This window comes from Nuphar pumila, chromosome 5, assembly GCF_984573655.1.
Source record: "Nuphar pumila chromosome 5, dmNupPumi1.hap1.1, whole genome shotgun sequence".
Taxonomy (NCBI): Eukaryota; Viridiplantae; Streptophyta; class Magnoliopsida; order Nymphaeales; family Nymphaeaceae; genus Nuphar; species Nuphar pumila.
In genome coordinates this window covers 31,342,278-31,355,362 of record NC_143253.1, presented here as the reverse complement: position 1 = coordinate 31,355,362, position 13,085 = coordinate 31,342,278, and the positions used below count along the sequence as shown (strand labels likewise).

The 13,085-nt window shown below is 38.0% G+C and overlaps 1 protein-coding gene across 2 annotated transcripts; it reads right to left on the bottom strand.

Annotated features, from left to right (window-relative positions):
* Window positions 1-829: 829 nt before the first annotated feature.
* On the bottom strand, window positions 830-7,941 carry LOC149837290 (uncharacterized). Of its 2 annotated transcripts, none has more exons than XM_090005949.1 (3): window positions 7,815-7,941; window positions 2,929-3,834; window positions 830-1,629 (listed from the first exon to the last, which is right to left on the bottom strand). In XM_090005949.1, exons 2-3 carry the CDS (start codon window positions 3,825-3,827, stop codon window positions 1,590-1,592), a joined length of 939 nt encoding a protein of 312 aa, XP_089862075.1. In that variant the 5' UTR covers window positions 3,828-3,834; window positions 7,815-7,941; the 3' UTR covers window positions 830-1,589. The 2 variants fall into 2 exon arrangements, with proteins under 2 accessions (XP_089862075.1, XP_089862076.1); XM_090005950.1 differs by lacking the exon at window positions 7,815-7,941 and adding an exon at window positions 6,115-6,764.
* Between the last annotated feature and the right edge of the window lie 5,144 nt (window positions 7,942-13,085).

The following is a 13,085-nucleotide window of genomic DNA, read 5'->3' as shown; positions in this document are numbered from 1 at the left end:
CAAATTCCATGGGCATCAACCCCCCTGAGTAAGCCCAAGCTTGGTGACTCCTTGGGTTGAAAGGGTAAGCTCTCACAGTTTTGTGCAGACATGGTCAGAGACCGTAAGTATGGCAGGCTGAGCCAGCACGGCTAGCTCTCTGTGCCTGGGGCGGTTTCTCCTAGAAAAAAAAAACTGAATCTAGACCTGAACAAAATGCATAGCAGTAGGGCTGAATTTGGATCACAGTTTTAAATTACTGTACTTAGTCGCACACCAAAACAGAAAAGATTGCAATTTGTAAACAAGGGTAAAACGTGCAAAAGATCACACATGATATAGATCCAAAACTGAAAAAAAATAAGTCCAATCATGCAAGTCCAAATCTGCTAAAACCCATATCTAAGAATAATGTGTTGGATTTGGATCAGAATCCCAATCCAGTACTTATTTGTATCCGTATCTTGATCACCTGGGCTGGAACACCAACCAATTTACATCCCTAGATTAGATGATGATAATATTAATAAGATGATTACTGGAGATAGATAAGAACTATTACATGAATTGGCTGCCCGTAAATCAAAGGGCAATCTCTCACTTTTCCTACCCAGCAGTTCACCAAGCACCCCTCCCTTTTCTTTTGCAATCCCTCGTAGGAAGTTCCAGAATTTCTGCATTTCTAATCGATGATTTCAATTTCAGAAAACTCTTAAAGAGTTGTAAATCTGCACAGTTCAAGTGTTCTACATTGCGTGCATGCCAAAGCGCACCAACAAAACCACAAACACTTTTATCATCACTTGAAACACAGACCATGATTTTTCCAAAATACTCGTCATTCTTGGGGTTGCATTGAACATGACCAAGTTCATTCAATTTCCATTAAGCTCAATCATACAGACAAGTAATGGGAGTTCATCAAGGGCCAAACTTCATAGCAACAACAGATGCCGAACAGAATTGCACTCAAAACTCAAATTTAGAAACCCATACATGATTTAAATTTGCTGTAAAGACCCATTTTCTGAAGTGAAATTCTATGTTAGAAGCACTTCAGGGGCTGAAAGAGAAGCATCGCATAAGTGAAGGCATTTCCTATTGTGATGGGTAAATAACTCCAAGCATGACAGAGTACACTGCTGAAATCGCAGGATAAGAAGGAAAGAGCTACTAACCATGATAGGACTAATAATATCTCTCTGAACACAATTATTGGACACTAACCACAAACTATTTTCCTAAGAATACATATATATGCATAAACGACCAGTATAGGTATCCACTACTTCATGTTTATCATACCAAAAAAATGATCACCACCAAAGTGGTCTCTGGTCAGATGAATTCCCGTGCATGATCAACGTGTTCAACTTGGTAAATTTAATGGTACTATCAGACTGATGAAAAGAGTAGGCAGTTCTCCATCAAATTGAATGTGTTCATTAGATGATGAATTTCATGGCTGCACACAGCAACAATGGCATTGGAAATGAAATCTCAGGAAGACTAAATATCTGTGAAATTGACAGCCATATGGGGATCATGTACAGAGTTAAAGCTGCCATATTTGTCCACAGAATAACCAGAAATTAATGTCCACCAAGGGGCTAGTGGTCTTGGAAGTGAGATTGGTGCCGCCGCCTGGACCTGTCAACAATGGGAGAAGAAACACTTCAGGTAAAAGCTGGGCAAGATAGCATAAAAAAAGAGGGGATGGAATCTACTCCCACATCCCAACTTCAAAGCCTACACCTAGACACTGACAGGAAGCCACCCAATTTGATGAATAGCATGCAACCAAGGAAGCATTTCTATGCATGTGAGAACACACATTTACACCAGTGTTGTGCATATTCATCCTTGACACACTAGTGCAAGGCTTCCTGAGGGCCACAAGCACATCCTTCATGTTTAGAAAGAAGAAACTCCCTTTTGGTTTAAACTTTAAATGGAAAGAAAATATCTTTTGGATTAAAAGAAAAAAGGTTACCATGCAGCCTATCTAAAAAAATAAGGTTACCATGCAAAACAACCATTTGAACCTTTGCAATTGCTTCAAAGGACAAATATCCAAGACTGCAATCATAACAAAAGCAGCAGGAGATTATCCTTCAGATAAAAAGAAGATGGTAGATAGATAGAATACAATCTTAAAGCACATGCACCGTGGAACATTCTAACCAATCAGATGTCTCTTAGAATTTCTGCTGACAATGCTTGTATAAAGAAACTCTGAAACCAACACATGATATGTGCTTATTGTTGTAGTGGAATATGGGTCATCTCGCTCTTCAATGTGGAAGAATGAATATATTACTAATGATCTTTTCAAAATATTTTTCCTAAGAAAAAGCACATACTTTTGGCTGGTAAAGTCATAACTAATTGAATTCATCATAGAACTGTTCCAAATCGACACCATTAGCACCAGCAGGACAGAACAAGCTAGCAACAATGCAAAATAATGGGAAAATCTAAACTTGTAATTCATAGACCCCTCAGAAGTCAGGACCCAGATGGGCTCAGCTTGGGTAGTTCCACATTGGTTCAACAGAACAAGACATCAACCCAAGAGAAATCGCCCTAGGGGAAAGTGCACGTAACTTGGAATCCTACTAGTAGGTCGGGTAAATGAACCAAGACAATCATAACTCGGCTTGGTATGTAGCTCATTTGGACTCATAAAAGAGAACCAGTATTCATCTCATTATGTTCAAAGAGCCAAACTTAAAGAAGGCCTGCTCAGCACAGCTTTGCTCGCATAAGCCAAACAAGCAAGCTTGGTTCTTTCATCTTGTTTACCAGGACTTCCCTAAAGCCTGAGTTTTCATTTTCTAATCACTCATCATGAAATACGACGGACAGATTTTAAGCCTCCATCACCAGGATGGCACACACTATGAATAGAAAAGGAAAAAATACTATATATAAGAGTAAGGTAGCGACCTTCTGTGACCTGTACTCCTTGCAGCCGCATCTGTTTGTGCAATTTCATCACTAACCCTAAAACTATATCCAGCAGAATCAGTAGCACCCTCAGGTGGACCTGATGCATCTTCCCATTGTTGCCGGCGTGATTGCATCCCCCTCGATCCAGATCTCCCTCTGTTCCTTCCCCTGAAATTGAATATTGGATCAAATACTTGATGCACAAAGCAAGATGCCCACCGGTTGCCTTCATATCCATGGTAATCATCGTAATCATCACCAATTTCATTTTCCGCATACTCAATTACATAGTCCCCAAGGACGACTCCATTAGGAACTTCCAAATGAATGGTATTCAGAACATCTATTAACTCGGATGAACGTTGAAAGTTCTCCCACTCTAACTTTCGTGCAGGATCTACTTCTGATGGACGAGCGAGAGGATGCCACAGAACCATGTGTTTTCGAAGTTCTTCATAGTTCCCAGAATACGTACAATTTTTCTCTGCACAAAAACGTTTCTTTGCATCCAACTCAGTACGCACCTCATTTATGACAATCCACCCCATAACTTCACCTCTACATAATGGGCACAAGGGCAAATCATAAGTTCTTGGAGTTTCTGAACGTGAATTATCGCTAGAGCTTCCACCTAAATCATCTAAATCCCTTGCTGCTTCAGACATACCATATGTGCTCTTAAATCTACCAAGACAGTTAGAGTGAGCACAGTCTGTGTCACACATGAAAGGCCGACAGCCTTTCTCATAAGAGGAGCAGCGAAGAAGAACTCCATTATGAGGAAAGTCTAAACATATGGGGCATTGCACGTCCTCCCAATCCTTATCAAGCATAACATCTTCTAAATTCAAGGAGCAGGTCAAAGGCCCCAACTCCTGACAAGTGCTTGGAGCCATGGAAATTCTGTATCACAATAGACAATTACAATCATGGAAAGAAACAGTGACCTCATCCAGTATAGAGATTCACAAAATGTTAACCAGATCATAACACAAGTTACTGAAAATACGGACATAAACAAAAAATTACAAATGTGTTGACCCTCATATCAAAAGTCTTTGAAATGTAATAAAAACACTGACAATATTTTCAGTTTACAGAACTAGAATTGCTCAAAACAACCAAGCAGCAACATGATACAAATCAGAAGCACCATTAGAGCTTGTTGATAATGGTATGAAAATGTTTTTTTCTTTTTTCATTATTTGGCCAATTACACTAACTGGGACTTTTTAGAGAGAAGGGGTCTTCTTCTAACCATATAACCTATTTACCAAATATCTCAATCCAAATTTAGGACTGCAACATTCTTCACCTAGAGGAAGACTTGCCAATATCTGCTAGGGAATTCCTATTTAGAGGAAATAGCCCATAAATCTATCCCCGCACTCGATCCCCCACAAACACACACAAGTGTGCACGCATGTAACTGCATTGCCATTAGGGTGTCAATGGGTCAGGTTTGGTTCGGACCCAGGTGGAACCAGACTTGGACCAGATTTTCAGGTATGGTATCGGGTCCAGACCTGGGTCTAATCGGGTCAATTATAAAAGAAACCATACCCGGACCCGATAAGAACTACATGAACCAGACCCGGTAAAATAATATTTTTTATCATTTTTACATTGAAAAATTGTGGGTCTTAATTGGAACTCCGGTAGGGCTCGGGTCTGGTATAAAATTTCACAAATTATACTCGGGTCCATGTATTAATCGGACCTTGGGGTACAGACCCGGGTCTTAATCGGATTTTCTTATTTATCACCATACCCGGACCCTATAGGGTTTGGTCCGGGTAGGGTCCAGGTAAACCAGGCCCGTTGACACCCCTAATTGACAGCCAACCAAGTTGCACCATGGCATTATCACAAACCCAGTAGTGGGCATGGGTCCTCGGGCTTCCTTTTAAGCATAAGATTTTTCCCTATTCTAATAGGTAATCTATGTTCATTTTCAAAACTCAAAACCAGGGTTATTGGAAGCGCCATAGGACCTGAGGAAGCGCATTTCGGAAGCGTGAAACGTGGCACTTCCAAAACATGCTGGAAAGTGCCAAAAAATTGGTAAGTGTGCTTCCCATCCCCATTAATGGGAAACTCTCTTCCCCATCTTTTTTCTTGTTTTTCTTTCTTTTCTCTTTTTTCGCTTCCACCTCGCTTCCTAGGTTGCTTCCACCTCGCTTAGATCACTTCCGGTTTGCTTCCTAGGTCGCTTCCGGTTCACTTTTCTTCTTGTTTCCAAGACGATTCCTTGTTCGCTTCTAAGTCGTCCCGCGCTTCCCGCTTCCTCTTTCCGAATCACTCCCCACTCCTGCTTCTCCTACTAGCAACTCTGCTCAAAACATAAACAAGCACTTGCCCTATATTTAGGAAGTTCATCTTATGCAACATGGAATGATGAAAACTTGGAGCCATTTAGTGTGTTCAATCATCTAAAAATCAGCAGAAATAATACAGGTCATCATCTAGATAAGTTTATGTGAAATCAACTGAAGGTCTAGTCTACCAGGTTTTCATACTAAGATTCAAATAACATATACATGTGCAAGGTTCAGCTAACATGTATGTCAACTAAGCAGGCTAAAACTGCATATACCATATGTTATAAGTTTAACAGAAAACAATGCTAAACTTCAATATCACATGTGGAGCTCTTTCAATGACCTGGTGGTGTCTTTTGGAATGTCCTCTAGTGCTTCAACTCAGCATAGTAGTCGCATCACATATTGGTACTTGTGATTGTGATTGTGAATGCGAGAAAAATGGCCTGGTACACTTTGCACTTAGACGGTGTTGCTGTGCTAGCAGTTAGATGCACAGAGGCCTATCAATCAAACAATCTTATGTTGGGTATTAATCACAGGGACTACTCAACAGTTAGGATCCTACAGTCCATTGAAACTCTTTCATGGTTAAACCATAACTTTCTGAAGTTCCCACTCTATAAAAAATATTCACTCAATCAGGTTATTAGTAAGAAGAAGCTTTATATCAACAGCGTAATGTTTCAAAGTTAGTGTCACATACTATTAGCTTAATAAGGGCTACTTCTTCAGAACAAAAGATTAAAACCCTGTTTTGGGATGTTTCTTGTAACAGTCAGGGCGCAAGACAAAAGGACGAAAGGATGTGACTAACAAATCTAAAGCTGTCAATTGTGAGAAACAGAGGTTTCAATTTTACCTAAGCTTCACTGAACAAATGGCAGAAAGAAATCACCAATAACCGTGAATGGAAGCCCAATCAAGAAGAATTGCAAGCCAAACACAGATTCAGATTTCTAAGTTCTAACTTCCAACAACATATCCATCAAGCTCTGTCAGTAAATGCTTAGCCTTCCGCTCCAAACCATGCTTGTTTTATCAACCTATATCATAAGGTCTTAAATGCAATATGATAACTGATAGAACATATAGCCCAAAGCCAATACCATACAAGACCTTAATTAAACAGCTTTAAACTTTAAAACAAGAATTTCTAGCAGATGGAGAATTTTAAACAGGAACCCTGTGGTTGAACTGTGTCTCTTAGTATTGCTCATACAACACATCATTCTCCACATATATTGTGGAATGTTTGCAGAAAACATTTAAACCTTCACCAGCATCTTTCTCCCAAACACCATGACATAAATTTCTTTCTAAGTTAGACATGGTGTTAAAGCATTATGTGATATCCATGGACATCCCTTTCCATAAAATTTTCAATGAAGAAGGCCTAAATGTTGCAAGTCAAGATCTGCCTATCATTTAGATATTCGATCAAAGAAAGTGCAGAGATATGAACACGTAAGATAAAATAATCACGATAAACCATTTCTTAAATATAATCAATCATAAAACAATCACAATAAACCATCCATTCAATATAATCAATCATTTAAAATTTGTCGTATACCAAAATAAATTTACCACAAAAATCATGGAAGAAAAGGAACAAGTGACAATCCGATTTGTATTGAGATTAAGTCCAACTATGTCAACAGCATAAATTCTCATTTCTATGAAACAAGGTTCGTCAGAAAACAACCAAACGGTGAAATATGAATGACTTCTTCTGTTAAACTAATCATCTAAAATAGTTTCTCCACCACAAGGACCGACCTGTGTCTAAAATAATAGAACCAAAACAAGATCCACTCTTGAATTAAATCAATCACCAAGACTCTTTTTTCTAGAGCCAAGCATCACAATGCAATGAATTTATAGAACATAAAGAAAACAATAACTATCTGATTTAGCTTCAAAATTCAACAAACCAGTAAAACCAATTTCTAAATGAAAAATTCAAATATTAAGATTCATGCAAAATCAATCACAAACTGAATTAGTCCCAAATCAATAAAGTCAACAAAGCATCCAATTTAATAAGAAACCCAACAAGTTGACCAGCTAAAAACAAGTCAACCAGAATTCCATTTCATGAGCACTAAACCAATGACAAAAAAATATTTATATAGCACAAGAATCTGATTCTCGAATCACAGGAAAGAAAGGCAAAAAAATATAAACAAAAACAATCCTTAAATCGAAACAAGGTTTTATCGCTCTCCTTCGAACGAAGAACCTTAATATCCATCAACAGAAAAAGAATCCATTAAAATCTGAAACAAACTCCGATCAAACTCAAATTCTTCTACAGAAAAAAATCCAAATACCACAAAAATGCGATCAACAAAGAAAAAATAGATCGCTAATCTCTAATTATAAATCCACCTTTCAACATCTACTACAACAAATCATTCAACCTAACCAAAAGATTCCTACAAACAATACCCTATTTCTAGAGGAGAACTAAACAACAAAATCATCAAAAAGGAAAAAAAAAAAAGACAAATCGAAGAAAAATTCCAAGAAAATAAAGGAAGGAGTTGTAAATCTTACCCTTCTTGTTATCTAGCAAGCAAACAGATGGAAAACCCTAACACGATTTTTCCTTCTCAGAGAAAGAGAGAGGAAAGATGAAGAAAGAGAGGAGAGAGAAAGTCGGTAGAGAGAGAGAGTTGGGTATAGAAGAGTATTATGGTGCGATCGTTATATAGTTTGACGAGCCACCCTCTGCTTTTCCGGGACGCTTATTTTTTTCATTTTCCACGACTATCTTTTGACTTTGAGGGAGAGTGAAATTACAAAATTGTCATCGGCATTTCTTCCAAGCGTCCACGTTCACAACACTATTTTGCGTATAATTCTGGTTGATATATTTCCAAGAAGCAAATGATATAAGGAGTTTCGAACTCATGGTTTTTGGATGAGGAACGAATTTCACCGTTCATCTACAAAATCTTGCGATCTATATCTTGTGAAATTTTCAAAAGAATCGAAGTGCACATCGTAAGGTTGCTTTTCCAAGATGGGTGGGTGAAAATATGGACTTACAAAAGGATATATGAGCAGGAACTCACGTAAAAGGTTCTCTTTAGTCAAACTAGAGAACTTGACTGTGATTGTGTTTGGTGGATGAGCTTTAGTTTTGACCGTAGATTTTGGAAATAAAGGGTCAAGATTCACGGGTTTTGTATGGCGTTTCGTTTTATATGAGATGTCAGCACCCTTTGTGGTATAACGCTTTTTTGGGTATAAAAGAATCGAAACTAGGTGGGTCCAGGTCTGGATCCAGATTAGTACCTGAGTAAATCAGGATCTCATTGCCGTTCTAATGGTAGCCCCCATTTACATGGTACCTTTCAGCCTTTAGAAATGGGCTGTGGGAATGTGATCCTAACCAAGGTTCCAACTTTATCCCAAAGACTTTAATTGGGTCCGGGTCCAGGTATTATGGGTGACCATGGTTTGAGCTCATCCTGGTGGAAACCAACCCGTTGAATGGACTATGGGTAAGGGTCCAACATGATGGTTGGTCGGATCCAGGTAATTCACCTGATTTTACTACGGCATTCATTGGGTCGGGCAGCCCAGTATTTTGGACCCCAGACTGGCCCAGACTAGGCCGGTCAACTAGTTCAATATGGATTTGGTTCGGGCCTGGTTTGAGCTTTAGAGCAACATGGTCACAACGGGCTGCTTTGATTGGACCATAGCATGTTGACAGACCAGGTCCATTGCCCACTCCAGGTTTGACAACCTTGTTTGAACTTGGTCTCTCTTGGGGGGGGCACTTGTTATACTACCACCCAAGGAAAGCTACTATACCTTGAAGGCTTTGACCCAGAGACTCACGAGGGCAAAGCACACCAGGTGCTTTTTTATATGGACTCCACCACATATTTTTCATGGGTCACCCTCTTTAGTGTGCGTTTGCATGTCACGGAAAGTGGGCTGTTTTTTGCAGAAATAATCGACTGGCGTGCATTTTTGCGGGGCCCACAGTGACAACACAAACAGTGAAATCTAGCTTTTCTGCAAAAAAACCCTCGACGGGCATGCCAAAATACATCGGTTTTCAGTGAAAATGATTCCCGTGGAGGGGAGTCCGATTCCATTTCCACCGCAGACGTGAATTTCTTTCATAGGAAAGGGCTTGATAAAAACGTCCTTTAGGGAAAAGAGCTAGCTAAAATTTTGGTTTAGGACCAAGCCATATCTCATGCGAATTTTTGGGTATGGGTAGATTCAGATTTGGATCATACATGTTTGGTTCATGTCGGGTCTAGGTCAGATATCAAGTAAATAAATGTGGTCGAACCCGTGCTGGTTCAGGTCCTTGTACATGTTCGCATAAAATTGATAAATATCATCTACTTTTTCCAAATTCAATATTCTAGGGTAAAGATGGGACTCGGATATAAGACTCTTATAAGATCACATTAGAATCCAGATATGAGCCAAAACGGTTTTTCAATATCCAGATAACAGTGTCAGGATAAGCATGATTCGCCCCGTACTCAACCGCTTTGTATCTATGTCAGAGTGACTCACCATTTAGGGCCCGTTTGGGTGACAGGAAGGCAAACCTGGTTTTTTATAATACATTTACGTGACTATGTATGTGTCATGGTTGGTATGACATAAGTTTGAAACCAATAAACAATATTTTAACATAATTATTGATTAAAAAAAAAAAAAAAAATCCTCCTCATGCCTTGTTCTTCAAAAAAATTTTCGAATTCGCATATCCAGTCATACTCATCTAAAACCAAAACTAAGACCTGAACAAGTTCATGAACACCAGAATTGAGAACCAAAACCAAGGGTGCGTTTGGGGAAATCCCAAATGTGAAGAGGTTTGTGATTTTCGGGAAATCCCAAATTCTGGTACCCGTCACTTGTTTTGGTATTTGACGTTTGAAAACGTCTCTTTGAACTTAATTTGACAAAATGGGGGAGCACTGAAGATCGTGAACTGTGTCTCCACCAAACGCGCCCTTGTTAGTGTCGACTGTTGACATTGTGCAAAGTTTTTGTTTTTTTTATTTTTGTTCTTGTTTTTTCTGATTCTGACCTTGGATTTTTCTAATGCTTTCTTGTCTTGAACAAGCCAAACTTTAGAACTCAAATCACGATCTTAAATATATTTGTCCCTTTCAAAACAAGCTGTTTTAAATAATTGAACTATTTTTATACATAACGTGTACTTGAAGTTAAAATAGGCATGTTGGTTGTCTTGAAGCTTTTAGGGAACGAACATGTTATTTCAGATGAAATATTATATTAAGCAAGGGAAGGGAGAATAAAATATTAGCTAGCTACCCTTGATAGAGAGTAGTACCATGCCATCTAGCAAAAAATCATGCGTAAGTTTTATGAGCTGATTTTGACCCTACTGATGTTTTTGGCATGGTTCATTTTATTAGGAATCATAATTTGAATCAAGTATTTTTTTTTTTTTTTGACAATAAAGACATGGTTTTTTTAATCGTTGATTTTTGGTGAATTATAGACCGTTGATTTTTACAATGGAGCACAGTACATTCGACTGTACCCTACAATGCTTTAAGCAAAAGATTTAGGATAGAGCCCTCACTTTTTAAAAGCGAAAAAGACGAATCCTATGCAAATGTTAAAGGTCAAAATTCCTTTTTCAGATGCAAACCCCATCACCCTCCAAAGAAAAAAAATATGATAAAAAGAAGCTTCAATCAGTGGTTTCCAAGCTAAAGCCGTGTGCTGGCTCCATTTATGGAGTCATCATGTATTGGCAGTGTTTTAAAAACACGGTGACTCGTCACTCACTCGGCTTGTCTTTGAGTGACACGTGTCAACTTGGTGACTCGGCTGAATCGCGTTAATTTTCATTTTATATAAAATATATAAATATATGTATATATTATTTATATTTTATAGTATTTTTACCAATATATTATATATAATATACATTATGTATATATATATGTGACTCACTGATGACTCAGTTGAGTTTTGTTAAAGCTGGGTCACACCTGGTTTTTGAACCGGTGATTAGACAATCCGAGCTGAGTCAACCCGAGTTGGCGAGGTTTTAAATCATGTGCTCTCTCTCTCTCTCTCTCTGTGTGTGTGTGTGTGCGCATGCACCAACACCCACCTACTAAAGACCATTAGGGCTGTCAATGGGTGGGGTACCCGACCCTTTAGGGTAACCCAAACCTGCCCATATAATAAATTGCTTTGTTCGGGTTTTGGTTTAGCCAGACCACAAAAATAAAATCCCAAAACATAATTTCAGAATTTTAATTTTAATGAAGATGCATATAAACTACTTAGGTCGGATCGGGCATCCTGCAAAAAAACAGGCTTCGGTCAGGTCGGGTACCTGGCAAAAATCATAACCCAAACCCAGCCTACATATTTGCTCAGGTCCACCCAAATATTATCAAGGTCAGCACTTTTCATGATCATACCCGGAGAATTTAGGGTCAGGTACCTGGTGCAAATCCCAACCATCAGATTTTACGAATATATTCTACGTGTATTGCATAGTAGAAAACAAGTTTAAGATCATGTAACCATGCATGTAGGTTTTTTAAGATCTTCAAAGTTTAATGGCTTATAACATACAAAAATTCCTTGAATAATTATACTTTTACTTATAAAAAAACAGAACATAAGGTGTGATTCCTGTGAAACAAACTATATTGAATGCATAATCGAGGTTAGAGAGAGAAGATGCAGCCACATCTATGATCTCTACTGGATGTGTAGGTGCTCCCAAAGCACCCTGTCATTACTAATATATGTATACGTCAAGACAATCCTATCTCCTAGACCACCCTAAACAACTTAAAACAGCATATGCATGTGATTGCTTAATCCAAACATTTTTGGGCATAATATACGAAAAAAACATAAAAATTGATGTGTTTCTCGAAATGCTTTATAATTTTTTAAATTCATTCGCTATCCAAAATAGCAAATTTTAGGCTATAAAAGGACCTTTTTACCCTTCACACAAGCGAATTTCCTTTATATATGCGAACTTCTTTTCAAATATTCACATATGTGAATTTCTTTTTACATATGCAAAATTTTCTTTTAAATATGTGAATTTTCTTCTAAATATGTAAATTTTCTTTCAAATATGAGAATTTTCTCTTAAATATGTGATTTTCTTTGTAAATATGTGAATGTCGTAATGTATTTGTGAATGTCCTCTTGCTTGTACCATTATTTTTTATGAAGGTTCTTCCACGTGTGAGTAGTAGTTGCCTACCTCTTACCCGGCGAGATATCAGTGGACTCGAAGGCACTAAAATATAAGGGCCTTTAGCAGCACTTTTGAAGTTTTACTAAAGGATTTAGCAACTCTTTTGAAGCACCACTAAAGGGTTTTTTTTTTACCTTTAGCAGCATTTTTGCAAGTACTAGACACAAGGCCCTTTGCCCGGCATGTCCTGACATTCATAAATACAATACGACATTCGCAACCATGAATTGCAAAGGTCCTCGTGCAAACTCCTTTTACTAAAATCGCATAAGGAGCACAAGCAAGAGAACATTTACAAACGTGTGAGGATATTATTGTGCGAAGGTTAGAAAATTCACAAATATGAAAGTATTTAGTTAAAAAATGTGCATATATACATTTTTGGAGATCTTTGTAACTCATGATTAAGAATGTCCCCAAAATGTGCAAGCCTCATATTAATAAAATTGCATAAGGAATACAAAAATGATGACATTCACAAATATTTGGAAGAAAATTCACATATTTAGAAGAACATTTGCATATTTAGGTATTTAAGAGGAAGTTCACATAAGGAAATTCGCTTGTGAGAG

Excerpts from the sequence above, each read along its gene's own strand:
- LOC149837290 (XM_090005949.1), bottom strand. The coding sequence starts at position 3,827 with ATGGCTCCAAGCACTTGTCAGGAGTTGGGGCCTTTGACCTGCTCCTTG. Across the intron at positions 1,630-2,928 it reads AGGAGTACAGGTCACAGAAG|GTCCAGGCGGCGGCACCAAT; the intron begins GTCGCTACCTTA and ends CATTGTTGACAG.